The sequence below is a fragment of the Chiloscyllium plagiosum genome, unplaced genomic scaffold (assembly GCF_037043375.1).
Source record: "Chiloscyllium plagiosum isolate Xiang-an unplaced genomic scaffold, Cpla_swu_hap1 HiC_scaffold_5, whole genome shotgun sequence".
Taxonomy (NCBI): Eukaryota; Metazoa; Chordata; class Chondrichthyes; order Orectolobiformes; family Hemiscylliidae; genus Chiloscyllium; species Chiloscyllium plagiosum.
In genome coordinates, this window is record NW_028270143.1 from 51,863,349 (window position 1) to 51,881,785 (window position 18,437).

The 18,437-nt window shown below is 39.9% G+C and overlaps 1 protein-coding gene across 5 annotated transcripts in view; it reads left to right on the forward strand.

Moving 5' to 3' along the window:
* Window positions 1-18,437, forward strand: part of mtrr (5-methyltetrahydrofolate-homocysteine methyltransferase reductase) — a 97,910-nt gene that overhangs the window by 33,435 nt on the left and 46,038 nt on the right. For all 5 annotated transcript variants that reach the window (XM_043689986.2, XM_043689981.2, XM_043689982.2 and 2 more), the window contains 4 exons: window positions 1,213-1,366; window positions 6,174-6,262; window positions 8,664-8,844; window positions 14,916-14,958. In XM_043689986.2, the coding sequence (XP_043545921.2) occupies window positions 1,213-1,366; window positions 6,174-6,262; window positions 8,664-8,844; window positions 14,916-14,958 (467 nt within the window). The remainder of the gene's footprint in view (window positions 1-1,212; window positions 1,367-6,173; window positions 6,263-8,663; window positions 8,845-14,915; window positions 14,959-18,437) is intronic.

The window sequence follows — 18,437 nt, forward strand, 5'->3', positions numbered from 1 at the left end:
CAACTCGTCCACGCTGACCAGGTTTCCCAAACTAAACTAGTCCCATTTGTCTCAGTTTGGCCAAATTCCTCTAAATGTTTCCTCCTTGTGTACCCATCCGGATGCCTTTTAAATGTTGTAATTGTACCAGCCTCCACCACCACCTCTGGCAGCTCATTCCGTACACTCTCCACCTTCTGTGTGAAAAAGTTGCCCCTTAGGTCCGCTTTTTAAATCTTTCCCCTCTCACCTTAAACCTATGCCGTCTAGTTTCTCTGGGAAAAAGACTTTGGCCATTTAACCTATCCATGCCCCTCATGATTTTATAAACCTGTACAGACTCCAATGCTCCAGGGAAAACAGTCCCAGGCTGTTCAGCCTCTCCCTATAGCTGAAACCCACCAAACCTGGCAACATCCTTGTAAATCTTTTCTGCACCCTTTCAAATTTAACAACAGCCTTCCTATAGCAGGGACGAGAATTGAAGGCAGTATTCCAAAAATGGCCTAACCAATGTCCTGTACAGCTGCAACATGTCCTCCCAACTCCTGTACTCAATGGTGTTAGGTGTTTGGAACTCCTCTCTCTTCCGTAAATGACAGTTAACGCTGGATCAGTTATTATTTTCAAATCTGAAATGGATACATTTTTATGTAGCCAAGATATTAAGGGATATGGGCCAAAGGCAGTTATATGGAATTAGGTCACAGGTCAGCCATGATTTCATTGAATGGTGGAATAGGTTTGAGGGGCTGAATAGCCTACTCCTGTTCCTATGTTCCTAAGCTGTGCTGAAAGCAAAAGCCAAGAAATCCAGACACTGGCTGGGGCTGGGGATGGAGTGGGAAGGAAGCGGCGAAGGTTCATTAGCTGAAATTGTTGAACTCCATGTTGAGTTCAGAAGACCATAAAGAGCCTAAACTGAAAACAAGGTGTTCTTCCTCTAGTTGGTATTGTGGTTCACTGGAACAAAGCAGAAGAGCTTCTCTTTGTTGGTCTGCATAGTAGCTTTCCTACACCACACTAGACAATTAAGCTGTACAGATTTAAAGGAAGATGGTGTTAGCAAATTTGCCTTATGGTGATAGACAGTCCAGCCAAGCCATATAATGTGATGAGGATTTATTACACCGCAAACCCTGCACCACCACCATAATTTGGGGAAATAAAGTCTTGTGTGATCTGTGGATCACTACAAATAATGCATAACATAATTATTTTCTTATTTTGCAGAAAACCTCAATGATGTATGAACCTGGAGATGCTTTCAGCGTTATATGTCCTAATAATAAGAGTGAGGTGGAAGAACTAATTCAGAGGCTTGGACTTGCAAACAAGAAAGACCATGTGGTTGAAATAAGTATTATACCAAACAATAAGAAAAAAGGTAACTGAAAATGAAAGTCTTTCATTTATATTGTCCTATTGTGCAGTTTCACTTTGTGCAGGGTAGCACGGTGGCTCAGTGGTTTGCACTTTTGCCTCAGTGCCAGGGACGTGGGTTCAATTTCAGCCTCAGGGGACTGTCGTGTGGAGTTTGCACATTCTCTCCGTGTCTGCGTGGGTTTCCTCCGGGTGCTCCGGTTTCCTCTCGCAATCTAAAAGATGTGCAGGTCAGGTGAATTGGCCAGGCTAAATTGCCCATAGTGTTAGGTGCATTGGTCAAAGGGAAATGGGTCTGGGTGGGTTACTCTTCGGTGGGTCGGTGTGGACTTGTTGGGCCGAAGGGCCTGTTTCCATACTGTAGGGAATCTAATCTAATTAAATCAAAATCATAATTGTCTTTTTAAATTATAACATTACCCTTTGGCTAAGCTAATGTCTTTGGTATAAAAACCAGAAGACTCTCTTCCTGAATAGTTTGGCAGTCAATGGGCCATACAAGTGCAGTTTCTGTACAAATTGGTGACTGGTGCATTTCGCTTTGATTTGTTAATGTTGGAAAATTGTAGCTGGCAGCATGTTTTCAATTGATTAAGCAAAATTGTAAGTGAATTTGATAAAGATTACCATGATATTGAAATGTCTTTAAAACATAGTGCAGATAGATACTGTCAAGTATCTGGGTTATAGAATGTATGGCTGTGAAAACAGGTGCAAATCCTAAAATTTGATTTGAAGTAGCCATTATGTTTTTTGTTCTGTAAATGGAAATGTCTCAATAACATTTGTATTTTTGTATCTTTTTAAAATATGGTTGCCGCATTACAACTTGAAAATACAACTAACCTCATTTAAAAATTAATGTACATAGTGTACATATCTGGAATAGATTACAAAAATGAGAAGGATGCATTATAGAAATAACAAAACAGGTTGTAGACAAAGGGGTCTAGAATAATGACCAAAGAATAACTCAAAAGGTGTGATTTGGAAAAGTTTCTAAAATGAAGACAGAGTAATGAGTAGAGTTGAGATGGTTGAAAATCTCTGAGAGGAAACAGGAGATAGCTATGCACACAAGGTAGTGTTTATGAAAAGCTCCTTTAGCAGGCTGAGTTCAGTCATGCAATTAGTGTGGCCATACAGTTCATCATGCCTGTACTGGCTGTGCAAACTAGTGCACGTTTCCCCATATCCCTGTACATCATTACAATCCAAAAAAAATCAATCAATGTTCTCTTGAATCTCAATTGAATCTACTTCCACCATATTTCCAGGGAATGCTTTCCATACCCAACAGCTGACTGACTGTGTGTAAAAGTTCTCTCACATCACCCTTGCTTTGTTTGCACAATGCTTTAAAAGTTTTGCCCTTCCATTCTTGTTTCTTTTACAAGTAAAGACAGATTCACTCTATCTACTCTGTTCAGCCTGGTCATGATTTGGGAAACCTCCGTACGATCTCTTTACATTTCTCCACCGCCAAGGAGAACAGTCCCAATGTCTTCAATCTATCTCCATACCTGAGATTTCTCGTTCCTTGAGCCACTCTAGTAGCTTGCTTTTGTACTTTCTATCATGCATTTGCACCTTTGCCTATAATGTGGCACTCAGAACTGTACACAATAACCCATCTGAAATTGAATGTGTTTTTTACAAGTTCAATATAACCTCCTTATTCTTTGTACTATATATGTCCCTATGAATAAAGCCAATAACATTATATGATGTATTTACTTCTGTCTTCACCTGTCCTGCTATCTTCAATGATCTGTGCACATATACACCAGGTTCTTCTGCTCCTGCGCTCCCTTTTGAAATGTACCCCCCTCAATCTATATTGTCTTTCAGTGTTCTACCAACCAAAGGTCTCTTTTGGAATATTGTGTGCAATTCTGGTCTCCCTCCTATCTGAATGATGTTATCAGAATGGATGGGTATATGAATAGGAAGGGTTTAGAGCGATATGGGCTAAGTACGGGCAAATGGGACTAGATTAGGTTAGGATCTCTGGTCGGCATGGACGAGTTGGACCACAGGGTCTGTTCCCGTGCTGTATATTTCTATGACTCTAAGTGCATTGCCTTACAATGCATCTCTGCATTGAACTTCGTCTGCCACCTATCTTCCCTGGCCACCAACTTGTCAATGTCCTTTTTCGGAGTTCCATGCTATCCTCCTCAGTTTAAAATTCTCCCAAGTTTAGTATTGCCTGCAAGCTTGGAAAGTATCCCCTGCATACGGAGATCTAGGTCACTCATAATTGATATTTTTTTTAAGCAAAGCAATGTCCCAATAACAGCCTACACTACAATCATCCCTCCAGCCTGAAACATATTCATTGACCATTACTTTGTTTTCCACCACTCAGCCAATTTTGTATCCACATTGTTGTAGTTCCTTTCATACCATGAGCTAAACTTTTCTCATCTATTGCGAGGCACTGGATCAAACACCTTCTGGACATTCTTGTACACAATGTCAACCGCATTACTCTCATTGAACCTTTCCACTATGTCTTCAAAAAACTCCCAGTTCGTTAAACCAGATTTCCCTTTTTAGAAATCCATGCTGACTCTTAATCAGCCCACCTTTCTCCAAATGACTATTGATTCTGTCATGAAAAATTGTTTCCCTCTTAGTGATGTTAAACTAACTGATCTATAATTGCTTTTAGTCCTTCAACTTTATTTGAGCAAGTCTGTAATGTTGGCAATTCTGTAATCTTCTGGCATCTCACCAGAGCAGAGAACACTGCTCTGAAAGATTGTTGCCAGTGCCTCTACAATTTCAACCCCCACTTACTTCAAGATCCTTGGATGCAATTGATCTGATCCCAATGCTTTGTCAGCTTTAAGTACCAACAATCTTATCCAAGATTTTTTTTGTTTTCATTAATTTTGATACCTTTTGTTCTTCTGTCACCTTGGCAATGTTGTATACAAACTCCATGCAAATTATAGAGTCAAATTCCTTGAGGATTGGCAATAAATGCTAGCCTTACCAGCAGTGTTACATGAATGAATACAGACAATGCACGGTAATTGTTTAAGGCTGTGGCTGGAGCCCTAATGAAGCAAATTGTTGGGATGGGGAGCCAGATGCTGCCTTTGTTCTTGGATGCTGTCGAGCTGTACTTGTGCTGACTCGTGCCATGTAGATGTTGGACAGGCTTTGAATTGTGAGGAGCAGTGCTCCAAACACTCTAAATGTACCCCTACCGTCCTGAAAACTCATTTATCGGGGTGGCTGATCAGAATAAAGTGACAGTAATGACTAGCATGGTAGGAATTGGAGAGAATCGGCTCCTGATTAAAGGAGCAACCAGCAACCAGGAAAGTAAATGTTGGCAGTGAAGGGGACTGTCAGGGGTGTATCTATTGGGGACTGAGGCTGAGGAGTGTGTTTGTTTTGCCCCTGTTCACATTGCCCATATGTCAGTACAAAAAGAGGTGGTGTTACTATACGAATACATTGCTAGTGGGTGAATAATAATGTTTGTGTGGTTGAGTTGAGTTACATAGTACAGAATTCCTAACCACTGTCCTGTTCTTGTAACCTCAGTATTTACGTGGCTCGGCCAGTTCAGTTTCTGATAGTGGTAATGCTGCAGCATGTTAGTGGCAATTGGGTTATGGTGATGCTATTGAACATAAAGGGTGATGGCTAAATTGACTTGTTGGCGGTAGTTATTGTCATTGCCTGACACTTAATGTTGTATAAATGTTACTTGATACATATCAACCCAAGCTTTTTAGTACAAGTTGGATACAAATAAAAGTAAATTGGATTTTTATTTAAATATGTCATTTGTCCTCCATATTGTCAAACCAACACATTCAACTTGCAACAAATTCAGTTTTTGATTTAAATAGTGTTTCTATAGATATAATTATGTATCCTTTCCTGTGTGAACTAAGGCATCATCAAGTAAATTGTCAGCCAGTTTATTATAGAAAATCGAAGGTTAATAATGATTTACTTTGTAAAGGAATAAACCATGAGGCCACAGCCTGCAGTATAATGTTAAATGAGCAATTAATTTGAATAAAATTTCAGCCAAGCTGTTGGCATCTCTGGAACGGCACCCATGATGGAAGGAAATAGTATTAATTTGCATGAAAATTGAACAGATGTCTTTCAGTAAATATTCTGGGGTAGGAAGAGTAATTGAGTACATGACAGTGGTGCTGAATTCTTGGCAGGAGCAAATACTTCAGACCCATGGTTCCATGTGTCCCTACCACTGGGATTTAGTCTTCCTCACTTCTGGATGTGGCAAGGTTGAGAAGAAGGCTTGAAACATTTAAGGTGTTTCTCGCTCTCTACAGATGCTGCCAGACCTGCTGAGTTTTTCAACTTTTTGCTTTTATTTTAGGTCACCAGCATCCAGAGTGTGTTTTATTTTTGCTTTTTGTTTCCTCCTCATGTTTTAGGCTGTGGCCTATTGCTTCGATTTTAGCCGTTTACTTCCCGGACATGATATGACATTGTTATGGTGACAAGTTGATCCAGGCCAATGAATCTGTTACGTACATTTTCTTAAATGTGTATAATTTTACGCAGGTTGATTTTTGGGTATCAGCTGATTTGGTTAATACCTTAAAAAGCCTTTTAAAGTTTAACTTCAGAACATTTCTCAAATGCAACTGATATAGAAATGAGGACATGAGTTTGGTGCTCTAATTACAGCAAGGTTATATTTTGTCACCTTGGTGGAAGTTGATGTGCAAATAGTGTGTAAGCTGCTCTGAAATGTATATATGTGAATTCTTTTTGCAAGGCTTACAAAAATAATATTTTGTTTTAAGGTGCTCACCTGCCTGAATACATACCAAAGAAAAGCACACTGCAATTCATTCTGACTTGGTGCCTCGAGATACGATCAGTTCCCAAAAAGGTATGAATGCAGGTGTTATAGTTCTGAGGTCATTCTGTTTGAAGTCATACAGTTAAACAGCTATACCAACATGCAATGAAAAATCAATAATATTACAATTACAGATGCTGTTAAAAAGTATCATTGGACTGTAACTCACCAACTATCTCATCTTGCCTGTGGGAACAAGAATGAGATTTCAATGTGTGATTTCAATAACATATATACAAATTAGGAAGACCCACATAACCTAGTTGAAATTTTCATATTTGTAAAACACTCAAGTGTATGAGAAATCCATTTGCAGGTCCTTGGGGTGAGGGGGCAGGCGTCATTAACCATAGGGTGATCAAATTTATCATTTTCTCGATTCAGATGCTCCTTTCAACGTGGTCTGTCTTATATACATTTTTTTGAGGAAGTGTGTCATTGTGGTACATATCCTGGTACCATGGCAAGTGTTGACATTTTGAATTTGATAAAAATCTGGAAAAAAAGTCTAGCCTAATGGTGACTATGTAACCACTGTCAATTGTAATTTTAAAAACCAATTTCATTCACTAATACTTTTCTGGAGGGAAGAAAATCTGCCAACCATATCTGATCTGGCATGCATTTGACTTCAGACCCACAGCAATGTGTTGACTCTTAATTCCCATCTGGGCAAACCAGGATGGGCAATAAATGGTGGCTAGCCAACCACATCCATATCCCACAAATAAATCTTTAAAAAAGTACTAAATGAGAGAAACTAAGGAAATTGGTAGGGAACTGTCAATTAGTGGCCTAGATTTCACTGTCAATCATGCGCATCATTATTGACATCAATAAAGAAGCCGTATACTAAGACCTAGAGACCTCTGTTGATTTTGTTTTCTGATGTAAGTTTGAATCTGGTGTTAAGTCAGTAGGATCTCCAGCGACTGAATTCCATTGAAGAATTTTCAGACAGCAAACCAGTAATTTGAAATATCCAAATTTAATTTTTGTATAAATTTGATATTTTAACTCCAATAGAACAACTTTGACAACATACAAATATAAGATTAGTTTTCAGGGCCTGAGGTTGTTATGCTGTTGAAGATCCCAGTTAATATTATTTATGTGTAACTTTCTCAGTAGAGTTTAAACAGTGTTAGGATAGAATAAGGCAAGATTTTCTCATAGAAGTTTATTATCTGTGTGGACTTCAAAAGTGCATTTTGTGGAGGAGCAAGGAATTGACAGGCAGCAACTTTTGGACTCCCTGACTGTACTACTTTCCATATGTGTAGATGTTAAAGGATGCAGTCGGGTTCACAGATAGTTATGCTCATTTTTGACAGTTTTGCAGTTTCTTTTATTCACTTGTGGAATGTGGACATTGCTGGCTGGCAATATCCATGTACCACAAGTGAATTAAAAAAATTATTACAGTTGCAAAACATCAAATCAATAATTTCTACAAAGGGCAACGGAGCATCTTTGAAGCAACATTGCTGGAATGCAGATTATAATATACCATTTAGTGAGCTCAAACTCATGCAGCTTTGACCCTGAATGGAGTGAGATAAGTTAATGGTAAAATAAAGAACAAAACTTTATCATGAAGGGAGAAAGAGGGAGGAGTATACTGGGATGGTTGTATGGAAATGCAAAAATAAATATTGAGGAAACCAAAACAAGCACAGTAGGACGAAGGAAAGAAAAACTTATCTCTAAGGTACAGTATGATAACAAAGCACTTTCACTACAACAAACTGGTTAGGGCTGGATGAGAAAATGTTGCATTGTTTAAAAGCTGCAAGTGCAGATTGATTGATACAAAATACCGCAGTGATAAGAAAAGACTGCACTAAATTATTTAGCAGCTTTAAACTGAAAAACATTTGCTTCTATTTAAGCAAAGTTTATTAGATAAAAGAATGTGGGCGGCACGGTGGCACAGTGGTTAGCACTGCTGCCTCACAGCGCCAGAGACCCGGGTTCAATTCCCGCCTCAGGCGACTGACTGTGTGGAGTTTGCACATTCTCCCCGTGTCTGCGTGGGTTTCCTCCGGGTGCTCCGGTTTCCTCCCACAGTCCAAAGATGTGCAGGGTCAGGTGAATTGGCCATGCTAAATTGTCCGTAGTGTTAGGTAAGGGGTAAATGTAGGGGTATGGGTGGGTTTCGCTTCGGCGGGTCGGTGTGGACTTGTTGGGCCGAAGGGCCTGTTTCCACACTGTAATCTAATCTAAAAAAAATGTTTGGCCAGACAAGAAAAGAGAATATGGGGAGCTAAAACTCACTCAAGTTTATTTTGAGGAGAGGCATAGAGAAGGAAAAGGAATAGTACAGATGGGTCCTAGCAGGTCAGAGTGTTCACGAAATGGCAGTTATTATTTTTAAGAACAGTTTTTTATGCATGATTTTGATTTATTTCAAACTGTGTGTGTATTTTAGGCATGTTTGCGAGCTTTAGCTGAACACACCTCTGATTCTTTTGAGAAACGGAGACTACAAGAGCTGAGTAGCAGACAGGGTGCTGCGGACTACACCCGGTATATGAGAGACCATAATATTTGCCTGCTTGATATTCTTCGCGCCCTTCCATCATGTCATCCACCGCTTAGCCTACTATTAGGTTAGTCACCTCACTTTTCATTACCCACCGCTGTCGAGATTCCAGATAAAATGAAGTATAAAAGCTTAGCATGAACTACTTGGTGTGTCTTTATTTTTCAGTTTGGTAGTTAGCTTGTGGGGCTCTTTCCATTAAGTGAACATTTGAATGTATAACTGTTGTGTTTTTTCTGTTTCCACCTTTTGGCATCTGTTTAGGTTGTGAGTCTTCTCTGACATTTTGTTTAATCACAGAGGCATTACACTGTAGAAAGAGGCCAGTTAGGCACATTATGTCAGCACTGGCTCCCTGATTAAGCACCTAGCAATTCTCTGTGTAATTTTCTTGCATATTTGTTCTTGTATATCCTTCCTGCTGATTACATTCTGATACTACGGGATATTATCGAGTTTAGTGTCTGAATTTTGAATATTTCTGTGAATTCTTGAGTTTAGCATGCTCTTGGAAGAGTTTTACAGCTGCAGCAGTTAGCAGTACATCTGCACATACAAACTAATCATTCGTCTTGTTTTCAAGGTTAAGCTGCCAGTGCTGCTGTGTTTGTACTCAGCAGCTAAGTAATCTCATGGGCTGTGTTCCATTACCGTTATCTTTTCCATTATTGATTACTTTTCTGTGTTTGTGCTGGTACTTGTGATGTGAGTTGATGATTACTGATACAAAGGAGGTGTCAAGTTTGTTATCACAGTCTTGGGTCCTCCAAATGGAAACCAACTTATCTTAAATCTGTGTCTACATTACAGCTTTTAAATTTGATTTCTGTTGTGAGTTTGCCACTGCTGCTTTCTGTCTAAACTTTGGCATGATGTAATGTGATGCCCTGTTGGAGTTGAAAACACTTTGCGCAAATGGTTGCCATAGATTTTGGCTGCATTGTTGGATATAGGCATTCTGTTAGCACTAGTGAATTTTCTAACTTTTTTAAAGTCAATGTTGGACATTCTCTACTGCTTTGATCCATGTACTTATATGTTTACTTGATGTTCTGTGCTGTGACTCTTGACAAAACTGAAAGGTTAACTTGCATTTAAATGGTGTTTTATTATATGTTGCAATGTACAATTTATGACCTAAATGAGTCTTTCATGTATATGATTTGTAAGATTTTTCAAATGTTTCACAAATAGGAAAATTGATATCAAGCTGCAGAGAGATTAGGTACATGACTGAAATATTATGTGGTGATTAACTGAGTTTTTTAATCTACTTTTATACTAAGAAAGGTGGTAATGTTCAACTTATAACTTTATTTTTTCTTTATCCTTGTATCCAAGATGGCACTGGGAATGGTGACTTTGTACACTTTTGACTGTTTAATTGTTTTTCTAAACTGCATTCCTCTGGGATTAGCTTCTTAAACATTGCTGATTTTTAATTGTACCACTTTTGGAAGCTGTGCCTTTAGCTGCCAGGACTTGGAATTCCAGGTTGACCACCTCTCTTGGAAAAGGATGAGAGAAACTTCACCCTGGGGTTTGCTGATGAGACCTTGGGAAGTGGGTGTGGGGAAGGGACTGGTCTTTGACTTGACTTGTAGATGAAGCCCTATCTACAGTGGTGTGATCCACCCCAAACTGATGCTGCCAATTCAGATTCCACAGCCCTCGACATGTTCTGGATAGACCCATACATAAACTACCAAACAACCACAAATGTGCACTTGCAGTTACAAAGTCTGCAAAGGTGGAGGAAATCTAGGACATAGTGACTGACCCAAAATGTGGGGCAAAAAGCCAAATTACTGGGCAGCCCCAGAAAATCAAGGACCATTTGTCACCTTGTGGAATTCTCTCCCTCTAACCAATCCAAATTTCCTTCCATTTAACCAAACCATGGGTCATCTGTTACAATATCACCTTATCTGGCTTAGTTGAATGCCTTCAGTGGTTTACAAAGTTAAAAATTGCACAACACCAGGTTATAGTCCAACAGGTTTAATTGGAAGCACACTAGCTTTCGGAGTGTCGCTCCTTCATCACTACCACCTGATGAAGGAGCGTCGCTCCGAAAGCTAGTGTGCTTCCGATTAAACCTGTTGGACTATAACCTGGTGTTGTGTGATTTTTAACTTTGTACACCCCAGTCCAACACCGGCATCTCCAAATCATAACTTCAATGGTTTATGATGTTAAAGGTGCTTTGTAAACATGGCACCTTTTTTTTTTAAAAGCTAAGGAGAAGTGAAGAGTTTAGGGAGTGAGTTTAAAGGAATTGGACTGAAGTGACCAACTCTCCTGTCAGCATCAGTGAGGGAAAGGGAGAAAATGGAAAAAGTATAGGCAGACATGAATGTTGTAAGATTGATGATGTGAAGTTGAGAGATTTGCGATTGTGAATTGGGGTAAGATAGCAGAGCAGCATTAAAAAAATGAGAGCTAGATTTTCAGTTGGATGTATAACGTTATAGCAGCTTGTTTATGTCAGTAAGGATGGACACAGAGTCACAGCCGCATCAACATTTCTGCCTTCATTGCTTCCACCATTTTTGCAGGAAGAGATTGCCAATGGTGCCCAAACTTCAGAAAAAGTGTGCCTGGTCTCAGTTATAATTGAATGATTTGGAAGTTTTAAACTGACCCCTAGCCCTGGATTCTCCCAGAAAAGGAAACCTCCTGTCCACGTCTTCCTGGACATTTACAACTTCTAAATACTCCTGACAGGGAGAGGGGAGTTGTGATCTCACTGAATCTGAACTTAATCAAGCATATCTGCTGTGAAGAATTTCACAGATTTTCAACTTCCGGAAGGGGAAATTCCTCCTCTGCCTCCTCCTTCTCCTCCGTCCTGACATGCCTGAATGACTCTGAGAACAGGCCGTAGAGTCATATAGTATGGCAACAGACCCTTCGGTTCAACTCAACCATGCCGGTCCTGTTTGGCCAATATCCCTTTAAACCGTTCCTATCCATGTAGCTTGTTCCATGCCCCCTGGCCCTGGAATTTTTCGCAGAAGGAAACCGACCTCTCCACATTCACTTTGTTACCCTAAGAATCTCCAAGCAAGGTTCAGCATGCTACTGAACTCCAGTGTGTACAGGCCCAGGTTTCTCTACCTTTCCTCATAAGGTGGTCCTCCATACTCAAAATCACCCTAGTGAACCTTCTCTGGATTACCTTCAGAGAAAAAAGTTAGATTTGAGATTATATCTACTGTTAACTCCCTGGCATCAGTTTTCCACAATTTTTGCTAAAGCAAGAGATAATGTGGATTCTGCATTGGAGCTTGTGCTGATGCAGCTGGAACTTGAAAAGTTGTTTCTTAGTAATTACATCAATAATTGTACACACTCTTGAGAGCTACTTGTTCTCTTGATAGTCTAACTAATTAAATTTGGTTAGTTCTTTGGTTTTGTGCTAAATCTATTTAATCAGTGTTTCATTCAATTGTTTTGGACATTCTTCTCCAACGTTTGAAGGAAATATTTGTGTACTTTCAGACACACCTCATTTAATCAATAAAAGCTCAGAATTTGATCAATAGCAACCAATATAGGTCTATAATTTAAAATGTCAGCCAAGTGCTATGTGACAGTGACTTTTTTTTCTTTTTTAAAAGATGTTAAATGTTACTGAGATTGAACTCTTCATTGCCAATATCACAGAACTCTTGCAACATGCAGTTGTCGCACATTGGAATAAGACTGTAAGATAGCGGAGTAGAATTAGGCCATTCGGCCCATTGAGTTTGCTCTGCCATTTGATCATGGCTGATATGTTTCTCAACCTCAGTCTCCTGCCTTCTCTCTGTAACCCTTGATCTCCTTACCAATCAAGAATCTATCTATCTCAGTCTTAAATCCACTCAGTAATTTGGCCTCCACAGCCTTCCGTGGCAATGAGTGCTCAGATTCATCACCATCTGGCTGAAGAAATCCCTCCTCATTTCAGTACTAAAGGGTTGTCCTTTCACTCTGAGGCTGTGCCCTCTATTCCAATTTAAAATAACTCCACAGAGTGGCTAGTATTCTGTCACTAGGTCCACTTTTATTTCCACTGGAGAGTCCTTGACACTGGTCCTGCTTTGGCAGAGACAGCTCTGAGTGCTCAGAACCTTTGACACTCCTGTTTGTGTCTGTCAGCCATTAATCTGGCCCAATCAAGGAACTCTTATTCAGCTAAGTGATTCCATTACAGTCACTACATTAGTCTGTCCTACTAGTGGAAACTACTACTGTACTTGTACTCTATCTAGGCCTCTCAATATTTTATAAATTTCAATAGATTCCCCACCTCATCCTATTAAACTGCATTGAGTACAGGCCCAGAGTCCTTATCCGCCCCGCATATGACAAATCCTTCATCCCCAAAATAATTTTTGTAAACCTCCACTGGACCTCCTCCAAGGCCAGCACATTCTTCCTCAGATACAGGGCCCAAAACTGCATTCTGTGATCTGATAATAACCTTGTATAGCCACAGTCGTCCATCTCTGCTCTTAGTATTCTAACTCTCTTGAAATGAATGCTGTTATTGTCTTCGACTTCCTATCTAGCAACTGAACGTTAATGTTAATGAATGAGATATGTTTGTCCACTTGCCCACTGAGTGATTGATGGATAGGATATTAAAATGCTTCATGATTCTAGTTGGATGGTTATTAATTCATTCTCCAAATCTCTCAGCAGTTGGTTATGTGAAATAACACCAACAATTCTGCCTGGCATTCACTGAGGACTTTTTTGCTTTTTGACGGTCTTTCACCTCACTTCCACACCATGTGCTTTTCAACCTAGTCGACTAGAGAGACTGCCTTTAGATTTTGTTCAGATTTCCCACTCAGCATCACTGAAGGCATGTTTGGTTACGAGTTAACTCAATCGTGTGCAATATTAGTTAATTGTCTCTCTTGCATCTTGTTTACTGTGTTGGAAGACAGTTGTTTTGTGTATTATACATCTCTTTGGCATGAAGCAGGTTGTCAGTGCATTTTGTTTTTTGCGGAGTTGTTCATCTTGCACAAGTTTAAGTCTCAAAACTACCTTTCAATTCTTCACTCCAGACGAGAGAAATTGGACTTCCTTTGTCTGTGATTGCAAATTGTGCCATCACCTCTTTGAAATGTCCTGACCACTTTTGCCTATGTGGGAATACAGATGATTGTGAATGGACATTGAAAGCTGGTAGATGGGCGTAGACAGCATCATATTCATGAGCAGTGCAGTGATGTGCCTTCTCTGAAATTTGAAGTTTTGTCTTTGTTTGAAGGGTTTGTTAAGGTAGTTATTTTTGCAAAGTTAGAGTGCATATACTTGGAAAAGCTTTCTTATTTTTAAACCTGAACTGGAATATTTCCTTTGTGTATCTAACGCAGTCTGAGCATGTCTTAAAATACTTTCCGCAGAAAGCAGACTGTATTCTCTTAATGTCTGAAACCTGAAAATATCATTTATCATGAAGTCTTTGAGATAAAAGTAGCTGTTATTACTTTTTATCAAATGGTTTGGATGTGTTATGACACTTTCTTGGCCATCACATCCTGAAATTGGAGTTAAAATTGAGGCCCAAAGGGACATTACTACTGTGTCACAAGTCCTGTAGAATGGCTGTGTTTAATCTTTAGAATTTATAACTGGATGAACTGTTAAAGATGGATCCTATTTTAATTATTCTCTTTTCCTATCCGACTCCCTCTGCTCGGACATCTGTGTATGTGAGCCTCAAGTGGTCAAAATGCACAATGTATTTTTCAACACAATAGGTCTGTTTTAGTTGCAGCCTTTGTGAAGTGATATTTCATTGCTTGGAATATATGGAATTATCTGCTTTTAAGCAAATTCAAATGTAAGACTTCAGAATGCTTTCTCCAATTAATGTAGTCTCAGCATGGCTTACTATTTTAATATTATCCTTCATGGTTTAAAACTTTATTTTGTTAAGGTAGTTAATTGCTATTCTTCACCCATGACTTAACTCCCATGAGGTATCACTCCAAAGAATGGCCAAAAACTTCCTTTTGTAGGCAAATTAATATTAAATTAACTATAAGTGTCAAATAAGAGAGATTAAACATTAATACATTACTTTCTTTCCCATCCTAACTTTTGTTTTCTAAAATCTCTTTTCTGTTTCAGAACATTTACCAAAACTGCAAGTTAGATCCTATTCAGCAGCCAGGTAATGTTTTATATTGTGTTGGCAGTGATGAATGATGTTGTTCTTAGGCGTGATCATCCTCAATAGTCATGAGCTTTAATATCCAAACAAAAAAGGAACATGTTAAACTGAATTGAACAATTAACTGTTTGGAAGATCTTTGTCTTCTACAGTTAAACTCCCTTCTTCTTGCCACTGATCCCATCCCTATCCTGTTCTGTGTTAGCTTTACTGTTTGTTATCACTGCATCCTATTTGACCCAGAACTGAACTTCCAATCCCATAGTTTGTCATGAAGACCACTTCCTTTAATCTTTATAACTTGCTGATGTCTGCACTGCCTTAGCCTATCTGCTGCCAAGTCACTCATTTATATCTGTGGAATAATTGCAGCTCAAGGTAACAGTGCATCTGACCTCTGCATCTTGTCAGCTGTACCAGAATTCAGTGATCTAATACCTTGTTCCTCCATGCTGTACCACATCTATTATCTGCTTTACTATTTTGGCTCCTAGTCCCTCTGTTACTTTTTAAATTAGATCATACAATGTGTTCAGATCTGTTTGTCTCCTTGTCCTTTCCTATCTCTTTAATAAATTCCGCACCCTCCAATAACTCTGCATTCCTTCTATCTTTGTTGTCTTGTGCATTTCAAAATCCCTTTGCGTCACTAATGTCAACTATACCATTAGTAGTCAAAACTTTAAACCTCTTCTATTCACTTTCCAAAGCTCTCTGCTGCTCCACTTCTATCTGCTAATTTGAAACTACATAAACTGAGCTGGAGTTCAAGTTGAGACTAAATGGAAGACTAGCTATTGTGTGAATCCTGTGTGATTTGGTGCTTTTTTTTGTCAAATGTTCCTTTTACATGCAGAATGTGTGTTTATAATAAAGCCAGTGACTTTACTGGCCCCTTCTCACATAACCACTACCACCATCGAATGCATTCTATAGACAGTGGGGACTTGGTAGCTATTCACCACTTTGAATCAAAGTACAGCAAGTTCCCACAAAGGAACATTGAGAGCATGTGGTCAGCAGATTTTTAAAAGAAAAATCCAAGTGGACTTTGTGCAACATGTGGATGCACATATCAAAAACCTGTTTCATAAACTGCTGCAACAATATCCTGGTTGGTCTGGAGAAAATAATGACCAGAATAGTGGAGGTGTTGCCGGTGAGGAGCAAAACCACAGAGAATATTTGAAGAGACTCAAGCCCCGACATGGGCAATTTGCATTTAGTGAATCAGTGACACTGAGTAGGAGGGGCGATTAGGGTCCTCCATAAAGGATGATCCATTACTGGATAAGTTCAGAAAGGAAGTCACAGCTCTTCAAAGGTTCACAACTATTGTCTAGAGCAGAGGATGTTTTGGCACCAGTTAATGAGAGAAATTGAGATGGAATGGAAACAAAACATGATTTAATATAATAGTATACTTTAGATCACACTTAATGGAAGACAGTTCAAATTAGAAATAGCTTTTTTTTTCTGAACCAGTCAATCACTATTATATGAGAGTGAGTACCCTAAAAGAACAATCCTTTCTGTCAGTCCTTCGGGAGTTCATTTTAATGACATTTAACAATAATGGATCTTGTCTGTATGACTCCAGTGAATAAGTTAGAAGAAAGTGAGGACTCCAGATGCTGGAGATCAGAGCTGAAAATGTGTTGCTGGATAAGCGCAGCAGGTCGGGCAGCATCCAGGGAGCAGGAGAATCCTGTTCCTTTGATATTGCCTGACCTGCTGCACTTTTCCAGCGACACATTTTTAAGCTCCAGTGAATAAGTACTTTAAATGGAAAATGAATAAGCAAAATTAGGCAAGATATTGAGTATTGAGCAATACTGGGCATTATTAAATACTGAGTTTTTTGAAAAAAAGTCCAAAAGAAATGCGGTTGCTGGATATATGAAACAAAAACAAACAAATTGCTGGAAAATCCCAACAGACCTGGCAATATCTGTGGAGAGAAATCATTTAATGTTCAAACTGCAGTGACCCTTCAGAGCTTATGGTAGCTAGAATAAGGATGGTTTCTGTACGGGAGGTGGGGGGAGAATAAACGATGGGTGGAAAAAGAGCCCAAAAAGAGAGAACCAATTGGACAGACAAAGGAATGGTTAAAGGTCAGTCTGGGGAATAAATAGCTAGGAGAAAGTGAGGATTGCAGATGCTGGAGATCAGTCAAAAAGTGTAGTGCTGGAAAAATACAGCTGGCCAGGCAGCATCTGAGGAGCAGGAGAGTCAACATTTAGAGGATAAGCTGTTCATCAGGGATCAGATGCTGCCTGATTTGGACATGCTTTTCCAGCACCACACTTTTTTTTTGGGGAATGATTAGCTGCTGATGAGGGCTATTGATGACTGACAATGGGTAGTGTGTGGTAGCAGCCAATGTGATGCCCAGACCTGGTGTGTGGGGGTGGGGGAAAGCATTGGGAAAGGTGCTCTAGCCCTAAAATTGTTAAACTTAATATTACGTCCAGATGGCTGCAGGGTTTCCAAGTGGAAAATGAGGTGTTGCTCTTCCAGCTTGCACTGAGCTTTGCTGGAGCACTGCAGCAAGCCTGAGATGTTGGCCAGGGAACAGGTTGGTGTGTTAAAGTGGCAGGCAACTGGAAGCTCAAGGTCTTTTTGCAGGCAGGACATAAGTGTTCTGCGAAGTGGTCACCCAATCTATGCTTTGTTTCCCCAGTGTAGAGTAGACCACATTGTGAGCAGCCAATACTGTAGACTAGATTGAGTGAATAAATCGCTGCTTCACCTGGAAGGTATGTTTCGTGCCTTGGATGGTGAGGAGGGAGGAAGTAGATGGACAAGTGTTATACGTTCTGCAATTGCAGGGAAAGGTGCCGTGGGGTTTCCTAGCTCGTAAAAGGAGTGTAGGAAGAGTGGAGCAGGGTGCCGTGGAGGAAATGGTCGTTGTGGAAGGTTGACACTGGTGTGCATAGAAATGTGTCTAGGAGTGGCGTCCTGCTGGAGGTGGCTGAAATGATAGCTAATGATCCTCTGGATGTGGATGCTAGTGGGGTGGTAGGTGAGGACAGTTGGAGGAGGGATGAGAGGAGTGAGGGCTGATGTGCGGGAGAACAGCTGGACCCAACTGAGGTTCCTATCAACCACTGCTGGGAAATCCTCGGTTGAGGAAGGAGGTAGACATTTCGAAGGCTCCCTTATCAAAGTTAGCATCATCAGAACAAACGTGCTGGAGACAGTGGAACTGGGAAAATGGAATCGAGTCTTTATAGGAAGCAGGGTGTGAGGGTGTGTAGTAAAGGTAACTGTGGGAGTCGGTTGGGTTGTAACGGATACCAGTGGCCAGCCTGTCTCCAGAAATGGAAACCGATTTCAAGGAAGGGGAGGAGTCGTAGATGGAGCAGGTGAAGGTGAGAGCAGGATGGAAATTGGAAGCAAAATAGATAAACTTTCTCAATTCCCAATGAGTGTGTGAAGCGGTACCAATGTCATCAATATACTGGAGAAAGGGT